The 19540-nt window shown below is 41.4% G+C and overlaps 1 protein-coding gene across 1 annotated transcript in view; it reads right to left on the bottom strand.

Annotated features, from left to right (window-relative positions):
• LOC117368873 (lysosomal protective protein-like) overlaps window positions 1–13581 on the bottom strand; it is a 53916-nt gene extending 40335 nt beyond the window's left edge. The window contains exons 1-5 of the mRNA XM_033962618.1: window positions 13418–13581; window positions 6062–6173; window positions 5430–5480; window positions 2377–2466; window positions 709–864 (exon numbers count right to left, since the gene is read on the bottom strand). Of these exons, the coding sequence (XP_033818509.1) occupies window positions 709–864; window positions 2377–2466; window positions 5430–5480; window positions 6062–6173; window positions 13418–13581 (573 nt within the window). The remainder of the gene's footprint in view (window positions 1–708; window positions 865–2376; window positions 2467–5429; window positions 5481–6061; window positions 6174–13417) is intronic.
• Window positions 13582–19540: the final 5959 nt, after the last annotated feature.

The following is a 19540-nucleotide window of genomic DNA, read 5'->3' as shown; positions in this document are numbered from 1 at the left end:
CCACATACTGTACATGACAGGATTCTAAACCTTTAGAAGCATAACACGCTTAAAATGATACAGACTTGACCCCCAAAGAGCACAGTTGTGTGTCCCGTCTGCCTTTTCAAAGGGAAAGTTGAATGGAGAGTTCAAAAAGGTTATTATAATAAATTTAAGGATGTGTGGGGACCATTATTAAATTATTATAATGAATAATTTTCATTTTTCCCAATTTTAATACACATGTGGATTTGGGGTAGGGGGGATTCTTGGTTTTCCAATATTAATATATATATGGATGACATAAGATATTATTTTCATGTGGTATATTTTAGTTGTATATGAATTTGGGAGGGGGGTGGGAGTTAAATCTTCTTGTTGTAGGATATTGTAGATTTTCAAGTGATGTTGTACTATAATTGTTTGATATTTACTGTACACTTGATGTAAGTTATAAAATGAATAAAGAAATAAAATTTTAAAAAAAAGAAAATATACTTGCAGGCCCATAGCTGAAAGCTGCCCGTGTGGTTTCAAATTTGCCTGCTTTCTCACCTTCTCCAGAATGATCAGATTTCACAGGCCGGTGTAAGGATAGTGTGCACTCTTCCACCCATGTTTAAAGCACAGGTGAAAATACTGAGAGACCCCCCCCCCCCGCTGTGCATCACTGGTTCCTAAAATGGAAGAACCCCATTCTTGGGTCCCACGGTGGACTCTCCCTACCTTAAGGTTCATGCTTTTATTCTCCATTACCAGCTCAGCGAGGGCCGGGATATAAAAACCTCCGTAACTTTCTCCAGTGAGAAAGAGCTCGTTCTTGCTATACTCTGGGAACAGGTGGAAGAATTCCTTCAGAGCCAGATAATTATTCTTTGCAACCTAAAAGAAAAACAGAAAGAAGTAAAAGTGAGGGGATATGCTGTCTTCATCCGTCCCCCCCTCCTGGACCACTCAGGCTCTACTGGATGGAGCCAGTCCCAGACTCTGCAGAGCTGCTGTCATATAAGTTGTAAAGCCTGCAGGTGACAAACTGTTCCCTTCCCTCCAATGAGGTTCTTCCTTAAGCAACTCCATTTCCTAAATGTTTTTATCCATTTCAGACCCCCACCTCACTCCACTATTAAAAATTTATTTACAACCTGCCTTTGTCCAGTAAGACGCCCCCATTGAATAAATATAAACAGAGGGATCCCTTGGATATAAATTACAGCTTCTGTGCCTTGTAAAGCCCTCAGAAGTGATCCTTATTACATGAAGATTTCTTCTGTAATAGATTCACAAATATACCGGGCAAGTATAAATGATTACCATTCAATTAAGTCTCACTGCAAAAAAGAGATCATACTCCAAAGAAAGTCAGATCTCTAAAAAGTGAGGAAAAGGTCCTCAAAATCGCCCAGACCACTCCAAGTCACACCCCAAGTCTTCTATGGGGTCAGGAATATTATCACTGATCCAGAAAAACCTCACACTTTTTTCAAAACGTTCTTGTAATATTATTTTTTAATTTTTTGCTGTCAAAAAATAAATATTGGATACTACTAACATTGAAGAACCACATAAATAGAAACACTTAACTTATACTCCCAACAGAGAGTCTGCCGTTTCACTCAAGTTGGCTTCTTCAGGGATTTGTGTTTCTTAAGTGTTCATTCAATAGAGTCCAAAACGAATATCCATATTCAAAACTCCAAAAATTGTGAGGTTTTTCTGGACCAGTGATAATATTCCTGACCCCATAAAAGACTTGGGGTATGACCCATAGTCTGGGCGTTTGAGGTCCTTTTCGTCCCTTTTTAGAGATCTGTCTTTCATTGGAATATGATCTCTTTTTGCTGTGAGACTTAATTGAATGGTAATCTTTTATACTTGCCCTGTTTATTTGTGGATTTACTTGAGCTTTTGGGCAATATTATAGCTTCTGTTTTTTGCTTTGAATTACAGTACAACCTTGGTTTACGAGCAAAATTCGTTCCAAAAACATGCTTGTAATCCAAAACACTCGTATATCAAAGCGAATTTCCCTATAAGAAATAATGGAAACTCAGACGATTCGTTCCACAACCCCCAAAACTTTAATACAAAATACACGTGAGCGGACTGCTGGACACGATGGACCACTGGTCTGACCCAGCAGCGGAAATTCTTATAGCTTCGCTCATTTAGAACAGTCACTACACTCCTGCAGTGTCAGAGAGAGAAGAACCATCGGCTCAGTTGTGATGATGTGATGTGTGTATACTGTATGTACTTGTATTGCAAGACCTTGCTTGTTGATCAAGTTAAAATTTAATAAAATGTTTTGTCTTGCAAAACACTTGCATACCAAGTTACTTGCAATCCAAGGTTTTATTGTATTTCTGTTAATAGATTGCCATGTTTAGATCTCACCGTTGAGTCACCAGTTTCATAGTCATCCTCATTGTTTGAGTAGGAAAACCCAACCCCTGCTGGAGATTCCAGGTAAAGCATATTGGCGAGCTGTAGATAATAAAAAGTGAGAGCTTTTTAAATACAGAGTTCAGACAACACTGAAGTTACAAGGGTTCCATGTAGACATCAATATAGAAGGTTCTATATAACAAATGGAAATAAACATTCACTTCCTTTGTGGTGCCTGTAGACTTTTGTGTGGCTTGCATAGGCTTCCTGTTCAAGATACACTGTTTGGCTTACAAGGCCCATTATTTGGAGGCCCCGCCTCTTATTTCTCTACCTTGACTGTTCCTTATGCTTCCTTATGTATGGTGTGGTTTAATATTAAGACAGGTATAGAGAGGGCTCTTTCAAAAGTAAAGGTTCTAGACTTAAAAAAAAAAAAAAACAACTTTGTTCAGATGGGGGATTAAGTCAAGGAATTGTCTGGATGGGAACATCTGGAAGAAGTAGGAAAGCAGAAGAGCAACAAACCATTTTGTATATATGAGATGAGGAAAGGAAAAGAAGGCCGCTTTGGTTCTCAAAGCTGAGAAGGTAAAGAAAAAGAGGTTAGCTTTCATAAACTACAAAAGATCACAGAAAGAGGAAGACAGGCAAAAAATACCTAGAAAAGTTAAAAGAGGCTGATCAAGTAGTCAGGAAAGCACAGTTACACATGGAAAAAAATAGCCAACATGGGAAAATGGGGGGAAAAATACAATTTTTTGATATATTAATGATAGAAAGAAATGAAAAAGAGGCATTGTGAGACTCAAAGGTGAAGGGGAGGAATATGTAGAAACTGATCAAGATAAGGCTGAATTGCTTCATAAATATTTCTGTTCTGTGTTCATAGCTAAAGCCCCGGGAGTGGGACCACAGAAGACAAATGCAAATAGGGATGGAGGTGTGGAGATTCTGATCGATTTTCAGAGGATTGTATTCGTGAGGAGCTGGCTAAACTAAAGGTGGACAAAGCGATAGGGCTGGATGGCGTACATCCGAGGGTGCTGAAGGAACTTAGGAAAGCTCTGGTGGCTCCGCTGACTGACCTTTTCAATGAGGCTCTAGAGTCGGGAATGGTACCGGAGGACTGGATGTGGTCTACTTCCACCAAAGTGGAAGTAAGGAAGAAGTAGGGAATTACAGGCTGGTAAGTCTGACTTCTGTGGTAAGCAAATTAATGGAAACGCTTTTAAAAACAGAGATGTTTCTGGAATCCAGTGAATTACAGGACCTAAGGCAACGTGGATTCACTAGAGGGAGGTCAAACAAATCTGATCAGTTTCTTTGATTGGATGACCAGAGTATTAGATAGAGGGAGTGTGCTAGATTTGGCGTATTTAGGTTTTAGCAAAGCCTTTGACAGTGTTCCACCCAGACATCTAATAAATAAGCCAAGTGTCCGCAGTATAGACTCCAAAGTGATGGACTGGGTCAGAAACTGATTGACCACTACCCTCTGTCACCTTCCACTCAATGGAGATCGCTCTGAAGAAATGGATGTTACCAGTGGTGTGCCTCAAGGTTCGGTTCTTGGGTCTGTTCTTTTTAACATTTTTGTAAGTGATATTGCTGAAGGGCTTTCGGGTAAGATTTGCCTTTTTTGTTGATGATACCAAAATCTGCAATAGAGTAGACACCTCTCATGCTGTAAACAACATGAGGAAGGACCTAGCGAAGCTTGAAGAATGCTCTGAAATCTGGCAGCTAAGATTTAATGCTAAAAAATGCAAGGTCATGCATTTGGGCTGTAAAAGCCTGAGGGAACAGTGCAGTTTAGGGGGTGAAGAACTTTTGTGCACGAAAGAGGTGCAGGACTTGGGTGTGATTTTATGCGATGATCTTAAGATGGCCACACAGGTCGAAAATGCAACAGGAAAGCTAGAAGAATGCTAGGGTGCATAGGGAGAGGTATGGTCAGTAGGGAAAAAGGAGGTATTTATGCCTCTGGTGAGACTTCATTTAGAATACAGTGTACAATTCTGGAGACTGCACCTTTAAAAAGATATAAACAGGATGGAGTCGGTTCAGAGGAAGGCTACTAAAATGGTTAGTAATCACCATAAGGCATATGGGGACAGACTTAAAGATCTCAATATGTATAGTTTGGACTTTGGAGGAAAAGTGAGAGAGGGGAGATTTGATAACGATGTTTACATACCTTTGTGGCACAAATGCGCATGAGGCAAGTCTCTTTCATTTGAAAGAAAGCTCCGAAAAGAGAGGGCATAGGATGAAGTTAAGAGGTGATAGGCTAAGGAGTAATCTAAGGAAATACCTTTTTACAGAATGCATGGAATAGTCTCCCAGTAGAGGTGGTGGAGACAAAGATTGTGTCTGAATTAAAGAAAGCATGGGACAGGCAGGTGGGATTTTTTAGAGGAGGAGATAGTGGTTAGTGGATGCTGCAGGTTGAGCAGACTGAATGGGCCATTTGGCCTTTATCTGCCATCATGTTTCTATGTTTATCCTTCTTGGATCACTTGGCGCTCACCATCTGGACCATCTTCCTCCTAGATAAGCCCACTATAAATTCAGCTTTTATATTCATTGTCCCTAACTCTGGAATGGTTTTCCTCCATTCTTCCATAATGAACCTTCATTTTAAAGTATGTCTTTACTTAAAACTTATTACATTGAATTAGCTTTTGACCCCAGCTTATGGAATAACGGACAGGGTTGCTGAGGAGCAACACTCTGGAGATGACCTCCTCGATTAGCTTGGCTATTTGTAATCAATCTACAGTATATACTGTATGAGGTGTGTATGTGGATTCACTTCTATCGTTTCGTTGATGTTCCTGCCTTCTTTTATTTGGTTTTTGATTATACACTGTACGGACCTATACGCCAGATTGAGTGGCATATCAAATATCAACAAACAAACTTTTGGCCTTCTATCCAGTTTTAGCAAATGAATTGTCCAGAATCAAATATTTATTACTCAGCATACTCAAGCAACATAGATCATAGGGTATAATGCACTATAACATGCTCTAGCAACAGAAAGCATAACGCATTACCAAATTCCAGGAATAGGGATTATGCTTCAGAGTTTTGCCATCGGTGTGGATCTAAAACAAGCAAAAGGAAGACAAGTTACTAGAACCATCTCAGATAAAGGAGAGAGAAATTGGTGGCCATTCTCAGGAAAAATAAAGTCTTGTTATCTTAGCAGACAGGGAAGGGTGTCACCAGAGGTGTAGTGAGGGTGGTGGGCACCTGTGACAGAGGCGCACTTCTCCCGTCCCCCCTTGCATATGCCCCCTTCCCAATCCCCCTGTACTACCAAGAACCCTATGCAAACACATCACTAGGAGCTCATTAGTATTTAAATGAGCTCTCCTAGTGATGCACATAAGGGAAACCCCCCCTTCATTTCCTGTGCTCCAATGACCCCCTTTCTATGCCACTAGGTGTCACATACCCACAGGGAAACAGGTTTAGGTTGGTACTTCCATACTATATAATCTTTATGGCAGTCTACAATCTACTTTTACAATGACACACCTGGAAGCATGCTAGTTCAGAGCACTCAGATATTCATAAGACATGGAATAAGAAATACAGGAAAAAGGAGGAAAAGACACACTTCTGCTGATCTATCTCTTGTGCAGATAACTCTGGCCTCCAAGAGCTCCAAAAACATAGTTACCTGGAAAGGACCGTGTTCTGTGAGAAGGCCTTCCAATGAGCTGCAGCCAGGCCCTCCATTAAGCCACAAAACCACAGGGCTGGCACTAGGATTGTTCTGGGACTCTACAAACCTAAACAAACACATACACTGTGAGGCCCGGCTCTGAACTGTCTCAGTATCACCGTTTGAAAACTAGGCTTTTCACAAAAATGTAATGCTCTCCTCCCCCCCTGTACTCAACCTTCATACCTAATATGTTATTCCTTCCTATATTAAGCTCTTGTAAACCATGCTGAGCTCTATAATTATGGAGATGATGCGGTATATAAACTTAAGGTTTAGTTTAGTTTACCAGTCTGCATTCCTTCTCCCTCAATGAGAGATCATTTGCTCCCTATAGACATCATCATAGCTAATTGCACTTTGTGACTGCAGAGAGAGCAGTGAGCTGATAACCAGGGAAAATTTCCCTTTTCTGTTCTCTATCCAAATAAAAATACACTTCTCCCTCCATATTCGCTGTGATAGGGGATTAACAGACCCGTGAATACAGAAAAACCACAAATAACTTTTTCATATGTTATTTGCTGTTTTCTATTAAAAACCACCATGAATATGGTAAAACCATGAATAACACGGTGAGAGACCTGGCCTGTTCCTGAAGGAGAGGCAAAACACGGTGACGAAAGTGCTGGGAATCAGCGATTTTCTCTGTAAACGCTTGGAATCAGCGATTTCTCTATGCAAGCTGATGTCATTTTTTTTTGAGGGGGGGGAAGGAGCCAGCAAGCTAAAAACCGCGAATAATTGAAACCGCAATTGCTGAAACCGCGAATACGGAGGGAGAAGTGTACAACTCATCTAGCATCTCCGTCAATAAGGTCTCTCTAGTACTTCCAATATGAAAACCTGGTTGTACATAATCCAGTAAACCATAATCTTCTAAGATTCCCCCCTCCTCAATTGACCTACTATGACTTTTTCGATTCATTTAGCCAATTAGTTAAAACAATCTTTCTCATCTAATCCTTCCCCAATAACAAAGGACTAATTATTTGGCAGTATAACAAAAGCTCAAATAAATAAGTAAATGAAATATTAGCTCTTTAACCCCCCCACCCCCCTTTTACAAAACCATGGAAGCAGTTTTTAGCACAGGCCAGTGCGTTTAATGTTCTGTGCTGCTCCCGACGCTCATAGGAACTCTATGAGTGTCGGGAGCAGCGCAGAGCATTCAGCATGCCGGCCTGTGCTAAAAACCGTTTTTACGGGTTTGTAAAAAGGGGGGGGGCGGGGTAAATAAATTATTTTTGTAGATTTCCACCATTTGAACAGATCAGGTTAGAAGAATACTAATCTATTTTCTATATAGCAGGACCAACTTTATGGAACAATTTAGCATATGAGAATAGGAAGATTACAATCTTTTTGGCCTTCAGAAAACTGTTGAAGGCATACTTGTTCCACTAGGCGTTCCCGAAGTGGTTATCATCGTGATGAGAGATAGGTAACCTTTTATTTTTTTTTTATAAATTCTTTATTCATTTTTATGGTGTAACTTTTTGATGCACTTGATATGTAACCTTTTATTATTTTTAAGCAGTAACTAGTAATGGAACTCATTTTCACTGGTGGAGCGAGGGTGGGAGGCACCCTCCCTCGCCCTCTTCTCTGGCTCTCCACTCCCTCTCCCCCTCCCCCCCCCCGCCACACGCATGCCTCTTCCCTTCCCCCATACCTCTTTAGGTTGCCCAGTGTGAGCAGCATCTCCAACTTGCTGCTCGTGCCGACGTTGGCTCTACCACTAATGTCACTTCTTAGTCCTGGTACCTGCAAGTAACATCAGAGGGAAGCGCCGAGGCTGGCGTGAGCAGCAGGTTGGAACTGCTGCTCGCGCCAACAAAGAGCTAAAAATACAGGGGGGGGGGAGTGAAGGCACACAAGTGGCAGGGGAGGAGTGGAAAAGAACGGGGGGGGGAGAAAAAGGAAAAATGCCAGCACCCCCACCAAGATGGTGCCCAAGGCACTCCGCCCCCCATCACTACGCCACTGTTCATTCTAAAGTAGAGAGTTGCACGGGGACAGAAATCCCACCCATCCCCGCCCGTCTCCGCCAGGATCATCTCTGTCCCCACCCTTCCCCGTCAGGATCCTCTCCGTCCCCCCCATCCCCGCAAGGAATTACCTCCATCCCCGCCCGTCCCCATAAAAAGCAGCAATTACTTCTGACAGGATCATCAATTCCACAGTTTCTTTTGTGTTTGCTCTGCTGTTTTCCTTGTGGAATCTCTTTGGTGGAACACTTTTTTTGTTTTCTGTTCAGGTAATTAACTTATAAACCCCCTCTTTTACTAAGGCTGACGTGTCCATTAGATTATATGGATGAACCCTGCTTCCAAAGCCTTCCATCCCATGGGAGTCCCGTGTGCCAGAGGGGGGTCCCCGTGGGAGTCCCGTGGGTTAGGGGGGGATTCCCGCGATCCCCGTTCCCATGCAGACCTCTATTCTAAAGTACTAAATGGTACTAGTAATGGGACTCATTCTAAAGTAATGAACGGCATTGGCTCCACTGTGTATATAACTAAGGAAATATCTGTGATAAATATGTAGCTGTGTTCTTTCAGGAGTGATTTTATCTTACTGTGTCTTATACGTCCGACATTTTGGATTATGGGAGGAAGCTATCAACATGGGCTACAGTTAAGGCGAGTTATTTGACCACAAGTTGTGCTATTGTATCACATTGTCCTATTTTATGCGATGAGATCCTGTTGTGCCAAAACAGCACGACTTGTGGACAAATGACCCATCTCAGTAGTGAAAAGAAAAACCACAAAGGGAACGAAGGACCCCCATGAACAGTTACAACATCCAGAAAAAGTAGGGTCAGGACATTAGGCTTTCAATACCAAACAAGTACAGTAAAACCTTGGACTGAGAGTAACTCGGTTTGCAAGACAAGCAAAACATTTTATTAAATTTTAACCTGATATACAAGCAATGTCTTGCAATATGACTACATACAGTATACACGCGTCACAACATCACAACTGAGCCGGGAGTGTAGTGACTGTTCTAAATGAGCGAGGTCTTGCAATACAAGTACGTATAGTATTTTGTATTAAAGTTTTGGGGTTGTGGAACAAATCGTCTGAGTTTCCATTATTTCTTATGGGGAAATTCGCTTTGATATACGAATGTTTTGGATTACAAGCATGCTTCTGGAATGAATTAGGCTCGTAAACTACGGTTTTACTGTACTGGCTTTTACGAAGCTGACGTAGCGGTTCCTACCGCGAGACAAGGTAAATGCTCCGACGCTCATAGAATTCTCTTGAGCATCAGAGCATTTAACTCGCCGGCCTGCAGTAGAAATCTCTCCAGGAGCTTTGTAAAAGGAGCACAAGGTTTACAATGCAATGCCACAGCCGACCGTAATGCTCTCATTGGAAGGGAAATTTTAAAACCCGCCTCCTCTCCACCCCTTCCCACTCCTCCCCCCTCTCCATGTGCGCACCCCCTTCCCTCAAGTTCTTCACCGCCGCGTGAAACAACTTCAATGTGCTCCTCGCGACCCCAGCGGCTCTCCCTCCGACGTCACTTCCTATTCGCGGCACCCGGAAGTGACATCAGCAGGAGAGCTGACGTGGTTGTGAGGAACACCGTGAAGTTGGTTCTCACGGCGGTGAAGAACTTGAGGTACGGGGGAAAGTAAAGGGGGCGCGTGTATGGAGAGCGGAGGAGGGGGAAGAGGCGCAGAGGAGGGGTGCCGGCACCCCTAAGGCACTGCCCCTGCTATTGCAGCGAGTTTTAAAATTTCCCTCCCAATGAGAGGATTTCAGTCGGCTGAATGTTCCCTCTTATAGAAAAATTAGACTGGAAAACCATTGCAGAAGCATATGCAAGGTTGAAGGTCCACAACTGTGGAACACATTGCCAACTGAATTATGGAGATCTTTAAATTTTCAAGTTTTATTAAAATTTCATGAATCACTTAATCTTAATACAAAGCGATGAACAAGTCTAAAAAATATAATACATTTCTCAGTATGGGGAGACAACCTCATTAACATAGACTAAATGATGGACAAAAATAGACCCTAAAGGAAAATGGGGGAAGAAATACAATATATCACAGTAAAGGAGGCGAATAAGGGAAAAACGATAGGGGGGGGATTGACGACACTAAAGGTCTGGCAGGAATTAAAATGGTGGTAAAGTTCTAAAAAAGTTAGCAGTTAAAAGCATCTTTCAAAAGAAAGCATTTCAACTTGCTTTTAAATCTGTCAATAAGACGATCTTCCCTTATATATATTGGTAGGGAATTCCACAGTTGCGGAGCAACGACAGAGAAAATGTATTGTCTCTGGGTATTAATAGATTTCAGAGAAGGGATGACCAACAAGTGTTGGTTGTTAGATCTAAGTGATCGGGCAGGAGTGTAGGGTATTAAGACACGCTCAATAAAGGCCGGGGTTTTATGGAGTATTGATTTAAATGTTAATAGGCAGATCTTATAAGTTATTCGGTGTACTACCGGGAGCCAATGAGATTTCTCAAGAAGTGGGGTAACGTGATCGAATTTCTTTGCTTTCCATATAAGTTTGATAGAAGCATTTTGAATGAGCTGTAACCGTCTGATTTCTTTCTGAGGGATCCTATGAACAAGGCATTGCAGTAGTCAATTCTAGAGATGACCAGCGAGTGGATTAATATATTACGAGATTTGGGTTGTAACTTGAAGACACTGCTGTTTCTACAATGTTATAGACAAGTTTTTAGTTATAATTGCTTTTTGCTGGAACCACCTGATTATTCCAGCGTCTATCTATGATGTGAATCACGCCTCCGTGGGCGCTTTGGGATGCCTGACACCACTTCTGATCTCATATACACCTTCGAGAACCCTTAGATCAGAAAGTCAAAAATGTCTTATAGTTCCAACTTATTGTACATGAACACATTAGGTCTGCTACTTTCTCAATAAAAGGTCCACAACTTTGGAACTCTAGGTCTCTGGCTCTCCAATTATTGAATTCAACTGATAAGTTTAAGGCTGAGTTAAAAACATTTCTTTTCACAGACGCTTATCATAACAAATAGCGATATTTGGCTTTCAAGAATTTTCTGCATGAGACAAAAAGGTATAACCTAATGTATTTCTCTTCCTACTTTCCTATAACAATTGTGGCTCTGCTTTTAACCTTATTTGTATGTTGTAAATGTGATTTTAAATTGTTGATCTTAGATTGTAAGCCGACCAGAAGGTTTTTACCCTTGGTGCAGGATGGTAAGACACAAATAAACTTGGATGATTGTGATGTTATGTTATTGTCTAGAGTTTTATATTTGTGGGGTCCTTTTACTAAGGTGCGTTAGCCGTTTTAGCGCGCGCTAAATATTAGAGTGCGCTAAATGCTAACGTGTCCATATGGACGCGTTAAGAGTTTAGCATGCGCTAAAACAGCTAACGAACCTTAGTAAAAGGACCCCTGTATTAGGAATGCTTCATTTGTCAACCACTTAGAATTTTTAAGATTTGCGTTCTATACATTTTGGCAAATAAATAAATTGTGAAGAAAATGTCACGTTAACTGAAGCAGTCTGATGACGAAACAAAGGTCTCTCTGTTGGGTTTCCACATCTGGTTGCATTGTGGAATAAAAATGACAGATTGTTACATAGATATTGATCCTGGGTTTCCCTCTTTGGATTTTGTTTTACAATAAGAACATAAGAACTGCTGGTGCTGGGTCAGACCAATGGCCCATCTTGCCTAGCAGTCCGCTCTTGTGGCAGCCCTCTGGTCATAGACCAGCACCCTGAGACTAGCCCTACCTGAGTACGTTCCAGTTCAGCAGGAACTTGTCTAACGGTGTTTTCCCCTATGATGGACTCCGGGAGTGTGTTCCAGTTTTCTACCACTCTCTGGGTGAAGAAGAACTTCCCTACATTCATACAGAATCTATCCCGTTTCAACTTTAGAGAGTGCCCTCTCGTTCTCCCTACCTTGGAGAGGGTGAACAACCTGTCCTTATCTACTAAGTCTATCCCCTTCAGTACCTTGAATGTTTTGATCATGTCCCCTCTTTTCAAGGGAGAAGAGGTCTAGTTTCTCTAATCTTTCAGTATACGGCAACTCCTCCAGCCCCTTAACCATCTTAGTTGCCCTTCTCTGGACCCTTTCGAGCAGTACCGTGTCTTTCTTCATGTACGGCGACCTGTGCTGGATGCAGTACTCCAGGTGAGGGCGCACCATGGCCCAGTACAGCAGCATGATAACCTTCTCTGATCTGTTTGTGATCCCCTTCTTTATCATTCCTAGCATTCTGTTCGCCCTTTTCGCCGCCACCACACATTGCGCGGACGGCTTCATCGACTTGTCGATCAGAACTCCCAAGTCTCTTTCCTGGGAGGTCTCTCCCAGGAGTAAACAATGCATAATTCTGTACACTTATCGTCATGGGCGTGTCATTAATCATCCTAACATTGCTGTACCTCTAGACTGAAGAATATCAAATACATTCCCCAAACTGGAACGAACCTCTTTTTCAAGTTTGCCATAAGGAAAACAGGTTCCTATCCAATGGCAGTTAACTTTTAACTACTGTACAATAAAACCTGAGGCTGCAGAGAATGAAAGACCAAGGACAGTGATACAGTTATGCGAGGCAAAAAGCTCCTTGGATTAGTATATGGGAAAAAGTCATTAAATCTATGTGTATGCGTTTGAAACTCTTCAGGAGCAGCTCCTCCATAACCATCTTTCCACTCAAAAATTAATATTTGGAAAAGCCAGTGGCAACGATGATGTTTTCGGGCCTTCCTATAAAGTTCTAAAGATGGATTTCAGGGTGGAGAATTTTAAACAAAGTGCTAAATACAAGAAGGCAGTCCAATGTATAATTTCTAAATGGATAACCATATGAAAGGGTATGGGTAGCTTATAGTTATAATGTGCATGAAACAGTCACATTGAGGACTAGGGGATGAAGCAGTCTGGAGTGCCCTATATGTCAAGGTCAGAATCCCCTAATTCTAAAATGGAATGGAGCAATAAAGGTGACACAATAGGTAAGGGCAATCACAGAATTCTAAATGTTGTAGATGTTCTAGAGAAGACAATCTGAGACCTCAATCACCCAAGTTGTGCATTGTGCTGCCAGGAGAACAGGTGGTTGGGAGCTGGAGCCACAGAATAGAACTATGAAACCGTCAAAGGAAAGTCAGTTCCAACAAAAATTAAACAATCAAAGTCAGAACATGGTGAACGTGGCCCTTTGTGGAATGTGTATTTTGACTGCCATCACATTTTACTCCACTGATTAGCAAACAAGCCCACTGAAAACTAGAAGCAAAGAGAATGCCACTCACCAGTAATGCAGGTGTATGTTTTCCGATACATGCAGGTATCCTGAGTACTGTCGGAAAGTCAGCTTCCTGTTTATTCCTGGGAGGTCAAAAATCTCATCAGCCGTTGGAGCAGACTCCACCTGGAACCCCCCTAAAAGAAGAGCAAAGAGCAGAAGGGAAGCCATCTGACAGGGAAAGAACTGATTCATCTCACAGCCTATGGCAATTCAAATACTACAGATGGCAGAAGACCAGGGAATTTGTCCAGGTTCCTTGTTCAGATTTTTACATGCATCCGACATTCATTATATATGCTGGGGGGAAGACAAAAGTGGCCAGACCTTTATCTCCAGAGCTGTTTTTGTTAGATAAAAATGTCAAGTGTGTGATAAAATCAGACACTGGAGTTAATTTTAAAACCCCCATAAGAAAGCCGTTCATAGAAGAACTGACCCATATGCATAACATAGTTCACTGCATTGAATGTGGTAGCAGAGTGTTCAATTCCAAAGTGGATATCAAAATCTTCATGAAATCGTCATATATGATTTGCATATACAAATATATCTTCAAATATGTGTGATTACATACCATTACTATAAATAAAAAATAAAACACAATTCACCCTATCTTAGGTGACTCTGATCAAGTACCTTAACCTCCTGCACAGCCTTCTATCTAGATGCTGGTTCAAAGAAATTAGGTGATCCTTCAGGCTTAGGCACCATCTCCCTTCTCTTAGAACAGCTCTGGCACAATATCCCCCTTTCCCCTCCTGAGTCTTAGCAATCTCCTTCCCACAAGAGCTGTCTTCATAAGAACATAAGAATTATCATACTGGGACAGACCGAAGGTCTATCAAGCCCAGTATCCTATTTCCAACAGTGGCCAACCCAGGTCCCAAGTAGATCCCAAATATTCTAAGAATAAGCAGTGGATCTCCCCAAGCCATCTCAATAATGGCATATGGACTTCTCTTTTAGGAAATTATCCAAACCTTTTTTAAACCCTGCTATGCTAACTGATTTCATCACATTCTCTGGCAACGAATTCCAGAGTTTAATTACATGTTGGGTGAAGAAATATTTTCTCCAGTAGTTTCACAGCATGTCCTCTAATCCTAGCATTTTTGGAAAGCATGAACAAGCAATTTACATCTACTCTTTCCTATGGGATACCAGATATCCGGATTTCCTCAGACATGTCCTCCTTTTGAGGACATGTCCAGGGGTCTGGATGGCTTTTCAAACTCTGGCACTTTGTCTGGGTTTTGAAAAGCCTCCCCTAAATCACGTCAGGCAGGAGGAAATCTGCGCTTGGCGTGTATTTCCTCCTGCCCGACAAGAGCAGGCAGTGGGGCGGGGCTGGGGTGAGGCTAGAGTGGGATTGGGGGCATAATGGGATTGGGATGGGTGGAACCGGGCAGGTCTAGGGGTCTGGATTTTACTAGAGTAACATCTGGCAACCCTACCCTTTCCACTCCACTCATTATTTTATAGACCTCTATCATATCACCCCAGAGCCATCTCTTCTCCAAGCTGAAGAGCCCTAACTGTTTTAGCCTTTCCTCATAGGGAAGTCTTTCCAAACCTTTTATCATTTTTGTCACCCTTCTCTGTACCTTTTTTAATTCCGCTATATCTTTTATTGAGTTTGCACACATATGGACTTCCGAGGCTCTTTCCTCCATTTTTTAATGGCAATTTTGATCTCATTTCTTGTGATTTCATATTGTGGCTTAGTGAGATCTTTCTTTGATTTTTTTGCACGGTAACAACTAGTGGCCATATTTAGGACCCGTGGTTGCAGGATTTCAGAAGGAGGAGGACAGTCCAGTGGAGGACAGTAGGTTCCAAAACAGATCTTTAGTACACAAAGGGAGGAAAAAGAAGCATGGGTAGATGAAAAAGTTGACTCTTGGAATCAGATCCCAGTGCCTGTGTTGAAGGGGCCAGAAGCCCAGGAGAAGGAGGAACGGCGAGGCCAAGAAGCACAAAGTACACTGAATGGCTAAGGAACATAAATAGCTGTTTATCCACAGACACATCTTTTATAATAAAGATGTAAGAAATGAAATTTGCATGCACTAGGAACTCAAAATATACGCAAATGTGACTCATATACATTCACAGTGATGTACCTGAAAACATAGCCAGTTGAAATTGATCACCCGGTCAGATAGGGGAAACTCTGTGCAGGGACCTATAGGCTAAGGTACAAGACGGCCAAATTTTTTTTACTAATGTTATATGTCATCAGAAATTAGGGAGGCTAACAAACTAATAATAATGGGCAATTTCAACAACCCAGATATTGGCTGGGTAAATGTAACATTAGGGCATGTTAGGAAGATAAAATTACTTGATGAAATCAAGGACAGCTTTATGGAGCAGCTGATTCAGGAACTGACAAGAGGCAAAGCAAGTCTAGACGTAGTTCTTAATGGAGCACTTGAATTGGTGCTGGAGCCGCTTGATAACAGTGATAATAACATGATCAGATTTGATATAATCCCTGAAATAAGGGCACACAGCATTTAAGTTTTAAAAAAGGAAAATATGATAACATAAGAATGGTAAAAAAAAAAAAAAAAAGAAACTTAGAGGAGCAGCTGCAAAGGTCAAAAATTTACATCAGGCGAGGATGTTATTCAAAAATATAATCCTGGAAGCCCAGATTAGCTATATTACATGTATTAAAAAAGGAGGAAGGAAGACCATACAGCAACTGGCGGGGTTAACAAGTGAGGTTATGGAAGTTATTAGAGCCAAAAGAGAATCTTTCAGAAAGTGGAAGAAGGATTTGACTGAAAATAATTGTAAACAGCATAAGGAATGGAATGTCAAATGTAAGGTGCTAATAAGGAAGACAAAGAGAGACCTTGAAAAGAAGACTGAGCTGGAAGCAAAAACGCACAGTAAAAACTCTTTTAGGCATATTAAAAGCAAGAACCTGAGAAGAGAATTGGTTGGATCAAGAATAAAATGGGCTCTCAGGGAAGAGAAGGCCATAACGGAGAGATTAAATGATTTCTTTGCTTCACCAAGAAAGATATGGGGCAGTTACTGGTGTCAGAAATGATATTTAATTCTGATGAATCGGAGAAACAAACAAATCTCTGTAATACTGAAAGATGTAATGGGTCAATTTAACAAACTGAACAGTGCTTCCTCTGGCCAATTATGCAGCTTCACCCGGTCTTTGAGGACAAGGATCTTAGAGTGGCTCTCAGCAGGAATCGTAATCTTAAGGAAATACCCTGTCCTGCTGACACATCTTTCAACAAAGCATGGAACAATCTAAAGTGAGCCACACAAAATGTGGGAATTGTAAGACATGCGACTCCACTTTAGAGATTAATGGTTTCTTTAACAATCTACAGACTGGGGATAAGATATGGGTACAGTATGCATTCTCTATCTCCAATGAAGACTCAAATGTAATGTCTAAAAGTTTTGGTAATAGTTTCACCAAAAAGTCCACAGGATTTGTACCTTCTAGTCCTTCTTTAATTCCTAAAATCCTTATATTATTTTATCTGGATCTATTATTTAAATCTTCCAGCTCCTTTTTAAGTAGATCGATTTCTTTGGTTTTCTTCTGTAAAACCTTGAAGTTTTCTGAATACATAGAGCACTTATTCTCCATAAAATCTGTGTGGGATGAATTTTGTAAGGAATTGGGCACTAATCTTTCATGACTATTATACTGTATGGGAATTATGCAGCTTATTATGATGTATTATAGTACTATTGTTTATATGTGTAATGTTTTTGCTAAAAAATTTTAATAAAATGCTGAAAAAAAAAAATAAAGTAGTACTTCCTCTCAAAAAAAAAAAGAAATGGGTACATCACAAAATATCCTGCGATATGGCCTATGTGGTTTATGCCCTAATATGTCCCTGTAATAAGTTGGATATTGGTCAAACCACTCGACCTTTTGGAATACGCTTTGGAGAACACCGGAGCAACCTTCATGGTAGATCAAGTGTCACTGCATGATCGGGGTGGAGACAGGAAACACACTCTCCAATGTAAAGAACAAGAATGGATCTACCATTTGGGCATGGAAGAACTGAATGGGTTAAACCTTAAGATTGAGTGGCATATATTTTTTTAAATATACTCTTCATATTTTTAGTAACATACCTTTTTGACTGAATGGTTGATTGAGTTTTTGCAATGACAGGTCAGTCAGCAAGCGATGGAATACATCACCTAGTCACGTCATCTGAGGACGTCAGACACTGCCTCTTTAAACTGAGCGTCTCTGCCCCGCAGCTGATGCAGCTGTGATGTAAGCGCAGAGCTTATTTGCCTGATTAGTACGTGAGTTGAAAAGTGTATATGATTCAGTTCTGCAGTTTTGATCTTTGATTTTTTTCTGTAGGATTTCCTGCTCTGAAGCAGCCTAGAGCGAAATGGTGGTGTACCTCGTCGGCAAGGAAAATCTAAAACATAGTCTAAAGCAGCGTGAACTCGGCTGGTTAAGGTTAAGGTTTTTTTTCACTAACCCCCTCTTCTATAAAGCCGCACAGCAACAGCCCTGAAGCCCTTTAAATCTCTATGGGTTTTGGGGCTATTACCGCATGGTTTTGTAGAAGAGGGAGGTCGAGTGGTTAAGAACAATCCAGAGGGGTTATTTTTAGCCTATAGAGTAATGTCCCTATCTAGCACTGCCACAAGATTTGTTCTGGTGGTGTGCGGGGATCTGTGGAGCAAGGCTGGCACGATTACGGAAGATGTTCAGGCCCGAGACACCGAACACAGCGTTGATGAGGGTCCGTTAGCAAAATTGCGCGCTGGCACTTGGCACACTTTTTAAAACTGGTGATAGGCCGGGACATAAGCCGGAAAAGCTCCGCCGCAAGATCGAAGCCACGGGGCTGCGGCCACGTGACCTGCCTGGTCGAACGGATGGAAATTTTTTTTTTTTTTTTTAAACAATAAAGAACGACGAAAATCAGCGATTAAGAGAATAACCCAAAACCACGGACTTTAGAAGGCACAAATGAAAAATCTTCACGCAGAGAGTCGAAGACGGACTTCTCGGCTCCGCGGAAAAGTAAGAACTGAGGAGACGCGCCCTGGTCTGGGCAGGAAGGCACTCGCGCATGCGCTGTGCGGGCGACTCGAAACTTCGAGTTTCTTCAAGCAAAAATGCTTGTGAGACGTCCACATCGGGGCTCCGTTTGATCACGTCACCCATTAGTGAGAATACCTACCTGCTTGTCCAGGGATAACTGAGGCTTTTCCCCTTAAGAGGCAGTCTATAAGGAACATGATTTTCAAAAACATTTTTTAATAATGTGAATTAAAAGAGGTATATTGTTGGAATTAAATATTGGGGGTCCCCAGGGATCTGTGTTGGGATTGCTGTTTTTTAAATATATTTATCAATGATCTAGAGATGGGAATAACTAGTGAGATAATTAAATTTGCTGATGACACAAAATTCTTCAAAGAGAATTATGAAAAAATGCAAAAGGACCTTGGAAGACTGGGCATTAAAATGTGAGCAAGTGCAAAGTGATGCATGTGGGAAGGAGGAACCCAAATTATAGCTACATGATGCAGGGTTCCACATTAGGAGTCACTGCCTAGGAAAAGGATCTAGGTGTCATCATTGAGGATACGTTGAAACGATCAGCTCAATGTGCGGTGGCAGCTAAGAAAGCAAATAGAATGTTAGGAATTATGAGGAAAGGCATGAAAATGTTATAATGCCCTTGTATTGCTCTATGTTACGTACCATTCTAGTCGCCATATATCATAAAAGATCTAACAGAATTAGAAAAGGTACACAGAAGGGTGATTGAAATGATAAACAGGATGGGACAACTTCCCTAAGAGGAAAGGCTAAAGCAGCTAGGGCTCTTCAGCTTGGAGAAGAGATGGCTCGGAGGTGATATGATAGAGTTTTATAAAATACTGAGTGGAGTTGAAAGGGTAGATGTGAATCACTTGTTTACTCTTTCCAAAAATACTAGGACTTAGGTACATGTGATGAAGCTACTTAGTAGTAGATTTAAAACACCAGAGAAAATATTTCTTCACACATGTAGTTAAACTCTGGAATTTGTTGCTGGAGAATGTGATGAAGTTAGTTTAGCAGGGTTTAAAAAAAGGCTTGACTAATTTC

The sequence above is a fragment of the Geotrypetes seraphini genome, chromosome 11, assembly GCF_902459505.1.
Source record: "Geotrypetes seraphini chromosome 11, aGeoSer1.1, whole genome shotgun sequence".
Taxonomy (NCBI): Eukaryota; Metazoa; Chordata; class Amphibia; order Gymnophiona; family Dermophiidae; genus Geotrypetes; species Geotrypetes seraphini.
Note: the sequence above shows the minus strand (reverse complement) of the source record. Positions and strands in the feature narration are given on the sequence as shown.